Here is a 17,125-nt window from a genome sequence, read left to right as displayed (position 1 = left end):
AAACACAGAAGGCTGCAGATAAGAAAAGAGTTTATTTGGGGTCTTAAGAATTGCAATTCAGGAGACACAATTCCCTGTAAAACTGAAGGAGTGCTCCAGGGAAGAGAGTCAGGGGCTTATAAGGAAAAAGTCCAACAAACGAACAAAAACAAAAAGACAAAAGCCACAAGGTTGTTAAAGTTGTCTGGCAAGAATCCTCATTGACTCTGATGCAAGCCAGGGGATATTTGTCCTTAGGCAATCAAGAGTTATTTTAGGGTAAGTGTCCCATGAATAGATAATGTCATGAGTTTTAGGGTAAGGGTCCAATAAGTATCTTGCATTTTTGGCAGTTGTTCTGGATGTCTATGTTAAGACAGTAAGTGGTCAAAAGGTCAGATTCCATCTAGGCTGGGATGTGCATAAGTCACACTTCCTGGGTGGCCTGGCCTCCCATTTCCATTTGAGAGAGCTCTCTTAGCAATACTGACTCCATTTTTATTTTCCTTCTACATATGGCAAAAGGGAATTTGCAGGTGCGATGAAGTTAAGGCTCTTGAGATACCCGGGTGCCCTAAATATAATCACAAGTGTCCTAGTAAGAGAGAGATTCGACAGCAGGCCAGAAACAGAGACAATGTAACACAGAAGCAAGACGCCAAGCTGTGGGCTTTGAAGTTGGAGGAAGAAGCAGAGCCAAGGAATGCAAGGAATGCAGCTCTAGAAACTGGAAGAGACAAGGAAATTGATTCTTCCCTACAGCCCCAGGGCGGGCGGGGGAAGCGGGTGTAGAGTGCAGCCCTGCTAACACCTTGATTTCAGTCCAGTGAAACTAACTTCAAACTTCTGATCTTCCAAAATGTAAGAAAATTAATGTGTGTTATTTTAAGCCTCCTAGTTTGGAGTCATTTGTGACAGTAGCCTAAGAAACAAATACATTTCCAACTACTAAAAAAATGATAATAATATTTCAAAAACACATAAATAAACCTAATTACCTCCCCCTTAATAAGACAAAAAAAAAAGAAAAGAAAGAAAGAAAGAAGAGGGGCAGAAGCCAAGGAAAATCACTCTCCAAGGTCATACCCTCGAAAAGGCCACATGGATTTCCAGTAGATAAAGCCCTTTTGAAGATGATATCACAAGCCATAATTTCAACACATGTGAGGAAACAATGAGCCATGAGTGAGAACCAGCAGATATAATAAATTACAGAAGCAGATGGCCCCAAACTTCAGATAGAATTATCAGACATATACTATAAAATAAAGAAGCTTAAGATGCTAAGAAACATAAAAGAAAAATCCAAAACATGAAAAAAGATCAAGACACTACAAAAAAAAAAAAAAAAAAAAAAAAAAGGCAGGGGTATTTGAAAGAGGAAGAATTGGATTTACAGGCAGGAATCCTTTCTAAAGGAGCTACTTGAAGACTGGTTTGCCAAAAAAAGTAACAATGGCGAGGACTTATTAAGTTAGAACGGAATCCAAAGAGAAGGAAGTCAATTTCTGTGCAAACTACCTTTATTTATAAAGAAAAACTTCCGTGTTTTGTTATAAAACCAGCGCTGTGTGGAGGCACTTGATTGGGGAGAAGTGGGGCAGAGATGCTGGTAGAGACAAATGTGCCTGACCCGGTCCCTAAAGGCTACTGGTAAAGATGGGAGCGGAGATGACTCCTGGGGAAATCCAGTAGAGGTGACCCATCCCAGGCTCCACTAGGATGGCTGGTTGGCTTGGTTTGGGGGTAGGGGCCTTGGCAGTAGAAGTAGGAGGCACTTTGCACGGGATCTGATTTGGCAAATGTGGAGGTCTCTCTTGCCCCCAATGATTCCCAGCCCCACCATGACCTCCATTAGCTAAGGCAGATTTCTAAACTTAAGGCTGGGGTTCTCCTTCTCCCCAGGGCTTCCAGGGAAGCAGAGAGCTATTGGCAAGGATCCCATCCCTGCAAGGGCTTGGGGCGCAGAGAGATGCAGCAGTAACGGAGGGGGAGGTCTGGAGAAGGCAGTGCTGCTTCTTCCTGTCTCCCTTGGAAACGTCTTTTTCTCCAGCTAGACCTTATTCCTCTGAGGCTTCACCCTGGGGAAGAGCTGAGGGAAGACAGGATCTTCAGACACCAGGAGCTCCCCTCACTCCACCCTCAAATATAACACAATCACCGAATCCACCCCCAAACACCTGGAGTGTCTCCATCCTTCCATCCCTTCCTAGTAGACTCACTCAGCATCTCCCAAACCACACGGGAGTCCCCAAGTCCCCTGTCAGCTCCATGCACCAGATGGAGCCTTGACGAAATGGAATATTCTGAGTTTCCCAAATGGCCAGAAAAAAAAACCCCGCTGGCCACCCCCTACCACTATGGCTGTCTAATCAGGACCCACCTCCACCTATTACCCCAATTGAAGGAATCTTCTCCCCCAGGAATATAATGGGATCTTACTGGTCTCCTCCCCTAACTTAATAGAATCTCCCTCAGTTCTACCGTAATTTTATTAATGGATTCTTCCTCCCTCTGCCCAATGCAGTGTAACAGAAGCGCCCTCACCATCATGCCTATGATAAACAATTCTTTAACTGCCTCATCTCTCAAATGGGATTCTTCATGGCTCCCCTTGGATAAAGTACATTCTTCTTTACCTCCCCATGAATATAATTCGGGATATTAAAAATATTTGATTGAGCATGAACCCATCAAATAACCAGTAAGGCAGTACTGGTGAGTACCCCCCACGAAGTACCACCAGTAAGGGCCCTCGTTATTTTAATGGGCTCTTCCTCAGCTCCCCAAGACCAATAATGCACTCTTCTGACCTCCCCTCCTCCCCAATATAATAGACTGTCCCTCTTGCCCCTCTTCTTCCTGTAGGATCACCCTTTTCCTCAAACAGCCAGCAGGAGGCACGATATCTCTTCTGGGCTCACCCCAAAGTAGTTACGGGGCACGTAGCCCTCCTGGCCGTGCAGCGTGGCCCACCACCAGTCGGTCTCCTCCAGTCCGTCCCTCCGAAGCACGGTGACCGGCTCGCCTTCGCGGAAGGACAGCTCGTCCCCGAACTCGGCGCTGTAGTCCCAGAGGGCGTACACCACCCCGTTGTGCATCAGCCCCATGCTCTGCTCCACGTCTGAAACATCAGACAGCAGGGATCGTAAGCGCCCAGTCCAAGGGGTCCGGAAACACTCAAGGATAAGGGTTTTGGCACAGACCGTGGGATTTGGCAGGCGCCACCTGGGGGAACGAGTCATTTGAAAAGTTGTGTACCCCTGTCTGGAGAGGGGAGCCTGAGCTGGAGTCAGCTGCAGGTACTAGCAGTCTCTAAAACACTGGGGTAAATCAAGATGGGCCACCAACCCCCGAGGCAGGGTCAGCGATCACACTGATCCCCCCTCCATAAAAGATAAAATTTCCAGAGAGGATGTAATAATTTTCCAGATAGTATAGCCCACCTGAACCTCCCCTACCCCCTTAAGTGGTTAAATTCCTATCAAGGATTTAGCCCCCTTTCCAGATGGTAGTCCACCACGCTCCCCCTCTTTAGTGGTTCAGTTCGCGTGTTCTCCTCTCCCCTCCCTCGCCCCCCCCCCCACCCGTGCGCTGTCCTATCTCTGCTTCAAGCTCACAGAACTCCCCTACGTCCCTGGCAGGTAGGACAGTAAAATCTTCATATGTCAGTCTCCACCTCACTGTGACAAAGGTGATCACAGTCCCCCTCCCCAAAGCTCACTGCCCTACTCCTCTTCGGTGGAACTTTTGCTTCCCGCCCCAGTGGTCCAGTCCGGATCTGCCACTGCCCACGAATAAGGCAGGTGTCACAGACCCATGGCTCCCACCCACTTTCTGCTGTAGCCCAGCAGACTGTCCCGTAGTCCCTCTAGGGTCACCCCTCAAATACACTGCCCCACCTCCAGGTCCTACAGCCTGCCTTGGTCCAGCTCTGTGAAGCTCCGAACTTCGCCTTATGATACAGTTGGCGCCTCCGGGTGTGCAGCACAGACCCTAGGCACGCCCCCATGGTACAGTCTACCTAGTTCCTCCCATCACCTGTTTAGGTGATGTGCCCCACCTCCTGGAGATATGTGACACAGCCTCATGTCTCCCTTCAAGTGGAAGAGTCCCCAAGCCCCTCCCCTAAAGCCATGGCCTGCTCACCTGTCACCTGTATGGTACTGTACCTCCCACAGGTGGCACAGCCCACATGCCCAGCCCTATGCCAGGTGGATGGTATAGTTGGAACGTCCAACTCCCCACCCCCGCCGATGCGAAACAGATAAAGCAGCCCAATCTCCACAAACCACTCCTCCCACAGGTGTCCAGCTTGCGTGGCACAGTCCGTGTCCCCCTCTTCCTCGAAGGTGGCACCGTCTGCTACCCCCACACACACCCTTCTTGCACCTGCCAGTCCCCAACCCCTGCAGGTGGTCCATTCCGCTGGCCCTTCCTCTGTGATGCTGCCACTTGGTTGATACAGCCCCTAGGTCTCTCTAGGGAGCTGCAGTCTGCAGCCTCCTCACCCACCCCCCGCCCAACACCTGCCAGCTGGGCGGCCCAGTCCCCGCGCCCTCCTCCCCAAGAGGTGGCCCAGCCCGCCCAAAGGGGCGCTGCAGCTCTGCCTCGCACCTGCCAGGTAAGTGGCGCAGTCTGCGTAACCCTCGCGGTAAGGGTCACACTTCTCGATGGCGGTGGCGCCGTCACTGAGCGTGGTGGCGAAGATTGCCGCGCCGTGCTGCACCAGCGCCGTGCAGATGGCCGTGTCGTTGCACGACGCCGCGCAGTGCAACGGTGTCCTGGGCGTGGGAGGCATGCGTGAGAAGCCGCACGGTCGCCCGCAAGGATCCCGACCCGCAGCGCCGTCCCCGCCCCACGTCGGCCACGCCGTCAGGGCTCACCAGCCGTGGCTATCTGGCGAGTTGACGTTGGCACCAGCCGCGATGAGGAAATCCACGATGGGGTAGTTGGCGCCGCAGATGGCGTTGTGCAGGGCAGTGATGCCCTCCTCGTTGGGCTGGCTCGGGTCGTTCATCTGCCAGGGAGCAGGAGGCTCAGTCCGGCGGCTGCCACCCGGCGTCCCCCGCCTCCACCCCGGCAGCCCTGCTCTCTAGCATCACTCACCTCCTTCACCGCCTGCTGCACCACGTCCAGCTCCCCGGTCAGCGCGGCGTCCAGCAGCAGCACAAGTGGGTTGAGGCGCGCGCGGCGGACCTTGCGCGGGGAGCCGGCCTTCCGCAGCACCGAACGCATCTCCTGGGAACAGGGCCAGGGGCTTCAGTGGCTTGAGAGGATCGCTAACATATACATTACTCAGAGTGGGAACCAGAAGCTCAGGGACTCGGCGGCAACAGCCCCAGGTCATCCAACTAGACAGGGGTGTGATTGAAACTGAGGACTGTGCAGAGCCTGAGTCCAGAGGACCATGGGAAGGAGGGCATCTCAGTTCTACAGCCTCTGGTTCCCTACAACAGTTAGAGAATCGAGTGATTTTGGAATCGCAGGCCCTGAGACCAGAGAGGAAGCTGGGAGGCAATCAGATTGATGATTGTGGGAGCCAGATATTTCTTTTACATATATATAAAAAAAAAAAAAAGCTATGAAGCACACCTGACAAGGTGTTACCAAGTGTTAATTCTGGATATTTGGAATTAGAATGTTTATCGTATTATTCCTTGTGGTTTCTTATTTTCGATTTTCAAGTATCCTCCTACAAAATCCATTTATTCTGAGCATGCAGCATTTGTGATTCTGGTCCTTGATGTCAATGATTTCAAGATTCTGGAATTTGGAGATCCCAGGAGCCACTGGTTTCAAAATTCTCTGATACTCAGTTATTCCAAGTTTCTAATATGTTGTGAGTCCAGAAATGCTAAGTTGTGCCATTTCAAATTGCTGAAGACCCAAGGCACTGCATTCCCAAGATTCTGAGTGAGAACTTTAATATTTTATGGTTAGAATTTCATTCCAAAAGATTGCAAGGAAATACTCAAAATGCTAATCGTGGTTCTCTCTAGTGCTGTGACTTTGGCCTTATTCTTCTACTTGTATTTATTTCCTCCAGCTTTCTATGATGTTTGTTTATTCCTTTCTAGTGGAAAATATTCATTTGAAATAAAATTCTGTATTATGTTAGTGCACTAATCTGTGATTTTATGGTTCAAATGATGAGTCTAATTTCTCATTTGGGTGACTTCAAGAATTAGTAATAATCAGGGTTTGTGTTACTAACTTTTCAATTTAAGATCCTGTTCAAACCTTCAGTGTTCAAGGATTCTGAAATTCCACAGTTCTGAGATAGTGATGCCAGGATTTAATTCTTGAATTCTGTGAATTTTCAAGTTTCCCTGTGATCAGGGATTCTACAGTGAGGCCGCTTGACTGTTTCAAGATGTCATTCTCCCATTCTTGATTTCAAGATCCTGAGCCTCAATATTTCTTGGCTCCACTCTCAGAAGGGCCCAGAAATAGGCATTTTGGGGTCCACCTGGCCCCCACTTCTCATTCCCCTCCCTCCGTCTACCCACACTGAGCAATGAGGATTGTTCCATTTGACTACACCCCGCACCCCCAGCCAAGATACCGAAATCAGACCAAGATCAGCAAGAGAGCATCCCCTGGTCAAATGATAACAATAATAGTAAGCAGTTAAGTGCCAGATGCTATTCTAGGCACTATATTATGTATTTAATCCTTACAGTAACCCTATGGTTAGTCTCATCCCCATTTTACAGATGAGGAAACCAAGACCCTGAGGGGCTAAGTGTCTTGTCCAGGGTTGTACCCCTGATTAGCTCAACAGCTGATGCACTTAACCATGACACCCAAAGCCTCAGAGACCAGAGATTTGTTTTTGAAAATGTGAAAGGAAGAAGCTCTGACTAGAGTCAGAAGATATCAACAGACTTGAACTGAGAGGTTATTTTGAGTCAGGGCTGGTGGGCCATTTCTAGCCACAGCACAGGCTTGCTGAGGTGTACAAGGAAAGAGCGGATCCCCAGAGAAGGTGGACATGAGAGACTATGCCAACTAGGGAGAGAAATGGTGACTGACTTGATTCAGGCAGGCTTTTCAGATCCCAGAATAAACCCACTGTTGTGCCAAGATGAAGTCATTTCCAGGTTGTAAGACTCTAAGATTCCTAAGGGGGGATGTGGACAGGTTACTGGAGAGGAACAAAGAAAGTCTCAATGTGGTCAAGACTTTTGGATGCCCCTCCATGCATGTTCTCCCTTTCCTCTGTACACTAGTACACTTAGATTAAAAACTACATTTCCCAGCCTCCCTTGCAGCTGGGTTCCTGGCCAGTGGGATGCAGTAGATTGTTTGCTGTGATATGTGCAATTTCCAGGTTCTGTTCCAAAAGGGAAGGGATGCCTCCATATAATAACTAATATAACCCCAGTTCCTCCTGTGTTACTTACCATGCTCTGTGGCTGCTCTGGTGGGCTGCTCTGGAGCGGGGGTGGGGGAGGTATGGGAGCCGGAGGGGCAGGAGCAGGGGGCCCTGCCCTGGCCTCAGATCCCTCAGTGATGGGAGACAGCTCCGGCTCAGGCCCCCCAGGCCCCCCATGACGATGGAAGAGGCGGCTGATGATCTGCTGGTACTGCTTTTTGTGGGTGGGGGGCAGGGCTACAGCAGGGCTCTGCTCCATGGAGCCCCTGCGTTTGAGGGGCCGTGGAATCTCAGCCAGCACCCGTGCCACCTCCTCCAGCTCAGGCACTGACTGTGCCTCGGGTGGCAGTGCTGGCTGCAGCCGTGTGGGACTAAGGGGCCGAGTGACAGCACCTTCGTCTGAATCACCAGCCTCCAGCACTGGTGTCAGCAGCCCCTCCAGTTCTGGTTCAGGCTCTAACTCAGGGGGAGGTTTGGGGAGGCCTGGAAGGAACAAGAGCACAATCAGAGGAGGGGACCCTGGGAGACCCTCAAGACTTCCTCCCCACAACTTCCAGGACCTGCCACCAGCACTTGATTTGCTGTGTGACCTCAGGGTAGCTCCTTGCTGTCTCTGGGCTATACTTCCCTGGGTTGTGAATAACAGACAATTATGACATCCCCAATTTATTAAGTACTTGGCATGCACCTTGTACTTGATGTGTTTGTCTTATTGAATTCTCACCACTAACTTGGGAGGTGGATATATGGCCATTATCTCATCATCATAGAAGGGGAAACTGAGTCTCCGAGAGGGCAAGTCAGTTACCTAAAGCCACACAGCTGGGATTTGAACTCAGTTCTATCGGACTCCAGAATCTCTGCTCCTACTGTCATGATAAGCTTGACTTTCTAAGAGTCTTAAGAATTTCCTCCCCTAACAACTCAGGCAGAAAACTGCTGGGGCTAGAATCCTGGAGCTTGATGGTCTCATGCCTCTCTAGTAGAGCTTCTAAAGCGGGTAGAAATAATAGTGATCGCTCTCTATACATTATTTCATTGAATGCTCATCATAATCTTAGTAAATATAATTAATATCTCTTCACAGATGAGAAAATGTAAGCTCAGATAGGTTAGCTAATTTTATCCTGAGTCACCAGCAGGTCAATGGTGGAGAGGTGCTCAAAATCTACTCTGCTTAAATCCAAGCCCTGAGCTGGTTTCACACCAAAAAACAAACAAACAAACAAAAACCCCACTAATATGATAGCTATTGAGGGCTTACTATACATCAGGCTCTATTTTAGGACTTTATATGGATTAAATAATCTAGTACCATATCCCAGAATAAAGATAGGTTCTATCATTGTTCACATTTTACATTCAAGGAAATTGAGGTCCAGAGAGGTTAAGTGACTTACTAAAGGTCACACAGCATAGAGCCAGGCAGTCTGACCCCAGGGTCCATGGTTAACCACTGTGCTATCCCTAGCTCCTGAGCAAATTCCCAAGCCCATCTGGCCTCACTGTCTGCAGGGACTATGTCTGGGAATAGGTGTTTGGCCGAGATGGCTCCCCCAGTTGGTCTGGCCCCCAGCCATTTGTCCTCCCCTCACCCAGCCCTCTGGGGCTCCCATTGCTGACTCACCTTCATTCATAGGGGGCCAAGTCTGTTGAGGGGGTTGGGGGACTGGGGCAGGGGCTTGAGGCTGGGGTTGAGGCTGGGGTTGTAGTTGTGGCTGGGGCTGTGGGGGCGGCTGCGGCTGTGGTTGGGGCTGGGCCTGTGGAGGAGCCTGGGGCTGGGGAGGCAGCTTAGGCGGGGGAGCTCGGGAGAAGATGGGGGAGCCAGGGAGCATGGCCCTGCTGGCCCCGTGCTCCCAGAAGGCATTCTGCAGCTTGAATATCATGCTGAGGGGGATGGGGCGCTGGCGGGGGGCACTGCGGGGCTGGGGGCTGGAAGGAGGCATAGGGATGCGGCTGACAGGTTGCCAGTTTCGGGGCAAAGTCCCTGATGGTGCCGCGGAGCCCAGAGATCGGCGATAGCTGCCTACATCGGAACGCCTGTCGTTGGCCAGAGGAGAGACCTTGTAATTGCGGGGCAAAGTAGCGCTGGTGAGGTTGTCCTGGGGGAGAAAGAGGGAAGGAAGGAAGAAGGGGCTCAGGTGGGAGAAAGATAGGGGTAACAGAATGAATGCTAAGGGAGGGGAAGACGGGAGGTGGTGGGTAAGGGCAAAAAGTGAGGAGGGAGAGAAGGAGGAGAAGGGAGACAGAGAGGGAAAGAAAGAGGGTCAGGGAGGGGGACAGAAATCTAGGATAAAGGAAGAGCGAGGGGAAGGGTGCAGAAACTGCGGGCGCAGCCAGGACGGGGAGACTAGACCTGACCCCATCCTTACCCACCACCCCCTCCCCAAGCTTCTCTGGCCCCTCACCTTGCCGGTGGCCCCCAGTCCACCATCCAGGCTGCTCTCTCTCCAGGGTAACAGCTGCAGGCCCGGTGAAGAGGGTCGCGCGAAGACGTCCAGGCCTGCGAGGCGGGAATCATTAGGGTCTGGGGGACTCCTCTCCGGCTCCCCGATTCCTCCGGTCTCTCATTACTCACGTTCATAGCTCGCTGTCTGCGAGGACTTCTTTTCGTACGCCACGTCCAGGTCAGACTCGTTCCAGGCTTTGGGGGGCCGCCGGCGCAGCGTAAGGTCATCTAGGGAGAGGTCGCCAATGAGGATGAGGGGGCAGGGAGACGCTAGCCCGCACTCCTCCCACTCCTCGACCCCCCACCTCCGCTCCCCGCCCTCAAGTTCGGCCCCCGGGCTCACCTTGCGCGCGCAGAGGCGGGGCGAAGGCGCTGCCGCCCGCGCCCAGTAGAGAGCTCCCAAAGGCCGCCGGCGCGTCGTAGGCTGCGGTCGGGGGGCGTGGCGAGGGCCCGCGCTCTGGGAAGAAGACCTGGGGCCCCTCCGCCAAGGGGCTGCCGCGCGGGGAGCTGGCACGACCCAAGAAGTCAAAGGGCGTGGGGGGACCCTGCTGGCGGAGGGGGCCCGAGCCCGGCCGCGGGGAAGGCGCACGGCCGAGGGGGCTGCCTGCGCCATCGAAGGCGCGGGGCCTGGGCGAGGGCGCGCGGTCCAGGCTGCCGTAGGTGTCCGGCTGCAGGTAGAGCGGGGTGCGCGGGGACGACGGCCGGCCCTTAGCGGACAGCGAGCTGTAGGGGAGCAGAGCTGGGGCGCTCTCGGAGCGTCCGAACGGGGTATCTGCGCTGTCGGTGGTCGCCTTCCGGGGGGACCCGCGGCTGCCTAAGGGCTCGGGGACCGGGCTGGAACTGTACCGGGACAGCTGTGGGAAGGTCAGGACATTGAGGGGTCAAAGTAGATGTTGGTAGAGGGTTGGCAGGAAGCCAATAGATATGATGGAAAATCAACCCTGGGGGTTGGAGCTGGAGATTCTGGCAGAGAGCCCACGAGAAAGGTGTTGGGGAGACAACCCTGAAATCAGGGCTGGGGTTAGCACAGAGTGCCTTTGCGCCGCTTAGAATAAAGTCCCCTTTCCTTTCGAGAGTCCTGACCGATGTCCACTTCCACTGGTTCCCTCTATCAAGTGCCCTTTAATAGCCCACAACCTGCACAGCCCTATGGGACAGGCTTGCCTGAACTCCATGCGAAAAGATACTGACTTTGAGGGCCAGGGTGGGGACGAGAGCGAGCCGGCTCACCCGTGCGGGGGCTCCGGCCTGCGAGCCAGGAGGCGTTGGGGAGTCTGACCACAGCGATTCCAACTGCTTGGTCAGTTCGTCCACCTTAGCCGCCGCCGTGTCCAGCTCCATCTGCTTCAGGTCCATGTGCTTCATGGCCAGAGCTGGGCGGGCAGGAGTGGAGGTAAGGACCCAGACCTCTGGGCAGGTCCAGCCTCTCCCCTCTGAGGGCCCGCCCCCTACCCCAGCTCACACTGAAAATTCAGATCCAGAAGGTCCCGCGAGCTCTGGAAAGCCTCGCTGTCCATGGTGCCGGCCGGAGCGGGGCGCCTGCGGTTGGGGGTGCGGGGGGAGAGCCTTCTCAGAGCCCACCCGCAGGGAACCAGGGGAAGCGAGGAGAGGGACAGCGCCTTTACTCTCCTAGTTCCTTCCACTGGAAGCGCTATGCGCCTCCACTTCCCTGGCTGGGAAATGTCAACTCCTGCAAAGCCCTCCTAGAAGGCTAAGGACGGTTCAGTCTACTGGGCTCCTTGTCCTCGCTATCTCAGCCCTAAGAAGACTTGATCACTCCTTCAACAATTATCCACTGATCACCTAACTATGTGCCAGGCATTATAGTGAACAGCTGTTGCAATAATAATATCAATTACTGGATGCTCACTAGGGACCAGGTGACACTGCCAAAGACTGGGGATCTTTTAAAAAATAATGACTGTGCTGCCTATTATATGCCAGGGCCTGTGCTAGTTGCTTAAGGGTATAATGAAATAAAACAATAACCATTTATTGAGGGGACACTGCCCCCTAGAATTGTGCCAAGTGCTCTTCTTCCATGATCAAAACCTCCATAGCAAGCAAGAAAGTGGGGGCTCAAAAATATTTGTTCAGGGTCACCATGCAAGAAGTCCCCATACTGACTTTTACACCTGGACCTAACTTTTCATTCTCGATCATCTCCACCAGACTGGAGGGGCTCCAGAGGACGTGGACCACTCAGCTTCCTCTCCCCAGAGGAGACCTGGTTCACATGGACCCAGCATTAACAGGAAGAACAGGGAGGAGGCCAGGGAAGGCTGGGCCACTGTGGTCACCAGCCCAGTGAGAAGGAGCCAGGCCACTGGGAACCAGTCAAGCCAGCACCATCCCCATCTCCATGGTAGCCGCCATGCCTGCCAGCCCTGCCACCTCCCCAGTGCACCAACCGACTGCTCAGATTTGACTTAGGGTGAGGCGTGGGCAGCAGGGCGGGCTGGGGCGTGCTGATTCTGGCCTCTGTCTGGGAAGCCTCGGAACAGAACCTGTTGGGGCTGGTGGCTCATTTGGGTGTGTTGGGAGTGTGTAACCTTGGGCTACAAGGCCCCTTCATTCCTTGGGCCTCAGTTTCCCCAACAGTGAAAGGAGGAGTCAAATCAGCTATTCTGAGAAGCCTCCTCAATCTCTCAGAGGTCTAGATTCTTAAATTATAAACACCTTGAGATTGTAATTAAATTTCTACAGAACCTAAAACTGCCAGCCTGAAAGGCTATTGTTTAAAAGTTCTGAGACCAAGATTCTACCTTTTGGAACATTCTAGAATTCTCTACTTTGGCTAGTCTGGATTTCTCTGTCTTCCTGCTCCGAGTTCTACCTATACCAAGAGTCCAATGTCTTAAAAGTCTAGATGAATGTTTGGTACAGTGGAGTTGCTAAAAGCACAATTAAGGAGTCAGACTTCCAGGGTTCAAATCAGGTGGTACCACTGTCCCACTTGACAAGAGTGCCTCAGTCTCCTGATCTGTAAAATGAGGATAAATAGCAGTCCACCTCAGAGGACTGTTATGAGGATCCAACTGGCCAGAAGGTGGAGAGGAATAAAGATTCTAAGAATTGAGGCCTCAAAAAGTACAGGAATCAAAACTTATGTCTTTTAGAATCTATGAGATACACAGGAAACACTCTGGGTTTGTTAAATATTAAAATGAACCATCTATGCTATCTCCAGTGCCAGCATTCTGGCAGGGACTGGTTCTTTTGGGGATTTCATTATTCCCAAATTCAAAGACTCTCAGATCCCACGCTGACATCCTCTTGGTCTAAGGAAATGCCAAGGCTGGGCGTGGGGCCGTCCGGGAGCCGATGCGGGCGAAGGGGGTGTCGGAGACACCAGAGGGCGCTCCAGGTCACCGCCCGACCCCCGCCGGGGGGGCCGACAGCGCCTGAGCTCAGACCCTGGGAATGCGCGGCGGGCCTGGGCAGGTGCCGCACCTCCCGCGGCAGGGGAGCGGGGGCCGGGTGGGGCGCGACGGTGGCGCGGGCCGCGCCTCTGCTCCAGGCCCCTGTCCTCCACCCCCAGGTCCTCTCCGCCAGGCTCCCCCACCCTCCGCCCTTAGGTCTCCTTCCCAGCATCTTCTGCACCCCAGCCAGGTTCTTTAGGGTTAAGAATCCGGGGGGTAGGAGGGGCGGGGAAAGGGCGGGCTTCCTGGGGGAACCATCCTCAGTGGGAATCGGGTCAGAGAGCCAGGCTGGGCTGGGAATACCCGGGTTGGAATCTTCCAGCTCTGTCAACACACTGATGCTGGGAGAGGCCCCACTCTCTCTGGGACTCAGCTTTCCCCCTCTGTGAAATGGGCTAGGTCCCCTCCCTTCTTTAAACCTCCACCTTGGGCCAGTTATGCAGCTTCTCTGTGCCTCGGCTTCCTCGTGTATATAATGGGGGAATTAATACCTTCACCTCAAAGAAGTGTGAGGTGTGAATGATAGAATTTATGTATAGTATTTAGAACAGTGCAGGACACAAAGTGAAGTTCAGATGTAGAGGTTTCCTAATTCCCAGCCTTCCTTGGCTATTCATTAAGATAATTCAGAGCCTGGCACAGACTGAGGGCTGAAGACCCAAAGTAATTTTTTTCCTCCAAAAGGGCTCTTTTAAATCTGAGATTCTAAAAGCACTGAGCTTTGACCCCTGGAATCTTGACTTCAGCCCTTGCATCTCAGAGCCCTAAATTCTCCCTGTGCTTTCCTGAGTTCGGGTCATCCCCAGTTCTGGCTCATTCCAGGGCCTGGGTAGCCCTGGAACATTCCAGACAGAAGGTGGCAAAATCCTAGTGTGTGGGCTGTGCCCACACTCCAACCTCAGTTTCCCCACTGGACGAGGGAGAAGTCATTCCTCGGGGTGGGGTCAGGAAACCTTATTGGAAGTGAGACCCTTGGGTTGTTGCCTGAAACTTCTGTGGACAATGGGAACCATCAGTCTACCTGCCAGCCCTGAACCTGGCATGCTGTGAGCTCTGTCTTGGCAGCCACGGTTATTATTTTTAATTTCGTCTCAGGCTATCACCAAATGCCCTTCAAGCCCAGACATTAGGAAGTTCTTTCTCTCTCCTGGGAACCCCCTGCCTCCCCCACCCCCTTGTTTAATCCCCTCACATGACGCATGGGGGTGGAGGGAAGGGAGAGACAGGGCCCTGCCCTCCCACAGCTTCAAGGACAGACACACACCTCCAGAATTAGCCTCTATCCTCCCTTATCTCCCACACTACCTCAGGTCAGACAGATGGGGGTGGAGGTGACATTTCTCACCTCAGGGTCAGGGCCAGGAGCCCTAGGAGAGAAGTTAGTCAGATAATCCAGTTGGAGAGGATGGAATCCCGTCCCCCAGACAGCGGCTGAGGAAGGGGGAGGCCAAATACCTGACTCACAATTCTGCTGCCCGGGTGCCCTCTAAGCCTCAGTTTACCCCCATCTTCCGTAGGTAATGACTGTATAGTGCCCAGCCACGCAAGCCTTCCAGAATCAAACCCCACCTTCTGGAATTCTGCCCTGGGTTCTAAAACACATTTTGCAAACCCCAGATATTTCCCACCTTTATGAGGCAATAGGAGGCCCCCCGCCCCCGCCAGGGGGCGCCCTGGGGCGGAGGTCCTTCCTCTGGTTAGGCAGGTCTGACACCCCGGTTAATGACATGTTGGGGATCGCGCAGCGGCACAGAGGAGTTTGGAGACCTGCCCTGCTTCCCCTACCCTCGGCCCCCACCTTGGAGCCAGACAGTGGGGGGAACTCTGGACACAGCCTCCAGAGGGACCCCGGGTGTTTGTTCTGCTTCATTTTAGGAACCCGGGTTCCACTATTCCCACTCCACCCCTAATTCTGCTCGGAGATCTAGAGATTCGGTCGAGAAGGCAGCTGAAGGGCGGCAGGGATGGCCGCCCATTCCAGAGCCCCAGCAGTCCGAGCTTCCCATTTCTGCCCAAAAGATTCGCTACCCCAATTCTACTCCAGGACTCAGGCTTCCAAGAGCCTCTAGTTCGAGGGACTCAGGAGCCCCAGCTCCAAACGTCTCCTCGAGACCAAGGCATCCGAACCCTCTACTCCAAGAACTCAGGCACCTGAGCCCCCTTTTCCTTATGGCCAGTAAATCAGGCATTGCAGTTTCATCCTTCTAACGTCCCTGGCGTCTGCGCACCCCCAATTCTGCCCTGGGACCCGGCGTCCGAGTCTCCTCCCAATCCTCCCAGAGACGAGAGTGTTGGGCTCCTTCAGAGCCGCTGAACCCGGGGAGGAGGGTGTAACTCACGGATCCGGGGCAGGTCTTGGTACCGGGGGGCTTCCTCCGGCTCCAGCTCCGGCTGCGGGGAGCGGAGGACGGGGCGGGGCAGGCGCCGGGAACAGGTTAGACGACGTGACTCCGACAGGAGGGAGGTGGGTCCCGGAGGGAAGGGGGAGACAGGGTCGCCTCGTGCACCTTGGGACTTGTAGTCCCAGAGGGGAAGGACGTAGACGGAGACTAACATTTGGAGTAGTCACCCAAAGTCCATTTCACAGACAGGAAAGGTGAGGCCCAAAGGCAGAGGGCGACCTGACTACTTAAATAGAGTCCAGACTCCTACTCGCTGTGGCTGCAGGAGGTGGACCCCTGAGTCCCTGCCGCACCCCTTCAGGCTGAGTTTCCCCCTTCTTGAATGAAGATCTGGATGCCACCAAAGAGGTAGAAGGTTACATAATCTGGGGGAGACCCACATCCCTCGACCCCCAAGGCGGGGGATGCTAGAAATCAGTGTACCCTCGAGTCTCTGAGCCCCGATCTCCCCGTCGGTAAAAAGTGCAGTTTGGAACTTTACAGAATTTCCCAGCAACAGTGCCCAAAGTCAGAGGCTGGGACTACAATTCCCAGCAGCTTCCGCGACCAACGTCGGGCTCCTCCCCGCCTCGTGTCGTCTGGGAATTGTAGTCCCGAAGCCCTCAGGGGCGGCGCCCCGGTGTCTCGCCCACGCGCGGGAACTGTATGGTAATCCCCGGAGGAGACAACGCATCCTCTTTCCCTGACCCTCCTTCCGCTCAGAAAAGCCGCTGGCTCCCTGAAAGGTGGGCACCCCAGTTCTAAAGTAGAATCCGAAATCTCGGCCGAGGGGGCGGGAATCAGCGCTGACACACCGGTCAGGAATGCAGTCGGGTCACCCTGTCTAGCCACCGTCCCGCGGCTCCGCCCGTCTCCCCACGCGGTGCGGTCCCTGTGGGAAAGGGCGTGAGCGCGTCCCCTAAATCTGCGTCCACGTGCCGCTGTTTACACGCGCCCGGGGACAGGGAAGGGGCGCTGGTCGGGACTTCTACACCCTCTCCCTTTCTCTGAAGCTTTAGGAATGTCCCTCACGCATGGGACTAAATCCTCGGGGTACTACCCGTGTCATTTGGTCCACAGCCTCTCCCCTTAGTTCGCACCTCCCCACGCGGGTCCAGCTCTCGAGTGCGGAGGCTCCGCCCCGGGATCCACAGGCTCCTCCCCGTATGTTTCCCGCTCCCCCGGAGTCCAGAAGCCCCGCCCCTGGCTGGTACTTAGAGCCCTCGAGAGGAATTACCCCCATTCCTCCATTTTCTCACCTCTCCCGCTCAAGTTCTGAACTTCCGAGACATCTGGACCTCCCTAGAAGAGACTGTAACACTGAAAGCACAGGACTGCCAACCTAGACTCTTACCCGTCTCTTTAAGAATTCCAGACCAATCGATCTTCCTGTCTCTTTAAGAGTTAGGGCCTATCAATGTGGCTGCCCCTTTAAGGCAACTTTGGAGCAAATCATGTCCGAGTGACTCGGGGTATACCTGCAGGGACCTGGTGCGACTCTAACTCCAGCCAG

General features: G+C 53.7%; 1 protein-coding gene across 1 annotated transcript; it reads right to left on the bottom strand.

Moving 5' to 3' along the window:
- Nucleotides 1–1,484: 1,484 nt before the first annotated feature.
- Nucleotides 1,485–15,702, bottom strand: PPP1R13L (protein phosphatase 1 regulatory subunit 13 like). The gene is made up of 13 exons (XM_032485800.1): nucleotides 15,571–15,702; nucleotides 11,272–11,348; nucleotides 11,040–11,182; nucleotides 10,153–10,663; nucleotides 9,939–10,037; nucleotides 9,769–9,863; nucleotides 8,988–9,462; nucleotides 7,389–7,843; nucleotides 5,089–5,220; nucleotides 4,866–4,999; nucleotides 4,597–4,763; nucleotides 2,904–3,103; nucleotides 1,485–2,071 (listed from the first exon to the last, which is right to left on the bottom strand). Exons 2-13 carry the CDS (start codon nucleotides 11,324–11,326, stop codon nucleotides 2,033–2,035), a joined length of 2,505 nt encoding a protein of 834 aa, XP_032341691.1. The 5' UTR covers nucleotides 11,327–11,348; nucleotides 15,571–15,702; the 3' UTR covers nucleotides 1,485–2,032.
- Nucleotides 15,703–17,125: the final 1,423 nt, after the last annotated feature.

This window comes from Camelus ferus, chromosome 9 (assembly GCF_009834535.1).
Source record: "Camelus ferus isolate YT-003-E chromosome 9, BCGSAC_Cfer_1.0, whole genome shotgun sequence".
Classification (NCBI taxonomy): domain Eukaryota; kingdom Metazoa; phylum Chordata; class Mammalia; order Artiodactyla; family Camelidae; genus Camelus; species Camelus ferus.
Note: the sequence above shows the minus strand (reverse complement) of the source record. Positions and strands in the feature narration are given on the sequence as shown.

Excerpts from the sequence above, each read along its gene's own strand:
- PPP1R13L (XM_032485800.1), bottom strand. The coding sequence starts at position 11,326 with ATGGACAGCGAGGCTTTCCAGAGCTCGCGGGACCTTCTGGATCTGAAT. Across the intron at positions 10,038-10,152 it reads CCCGCCTCTGCGCGCGCAAG|ATGACCTTACGCTGCGCCGG; the intron begins GTGAGCCCGGGG and ends ACCTCTCCCTAG. Across the intron at positions 5,221-7,388 it reads CAGAGCAGCCACAGAGCATG|GAGATGCGTTCGGTGCTGCG; the intron begins GTAAGTAACACA and ends CCCTGTTCCCAG.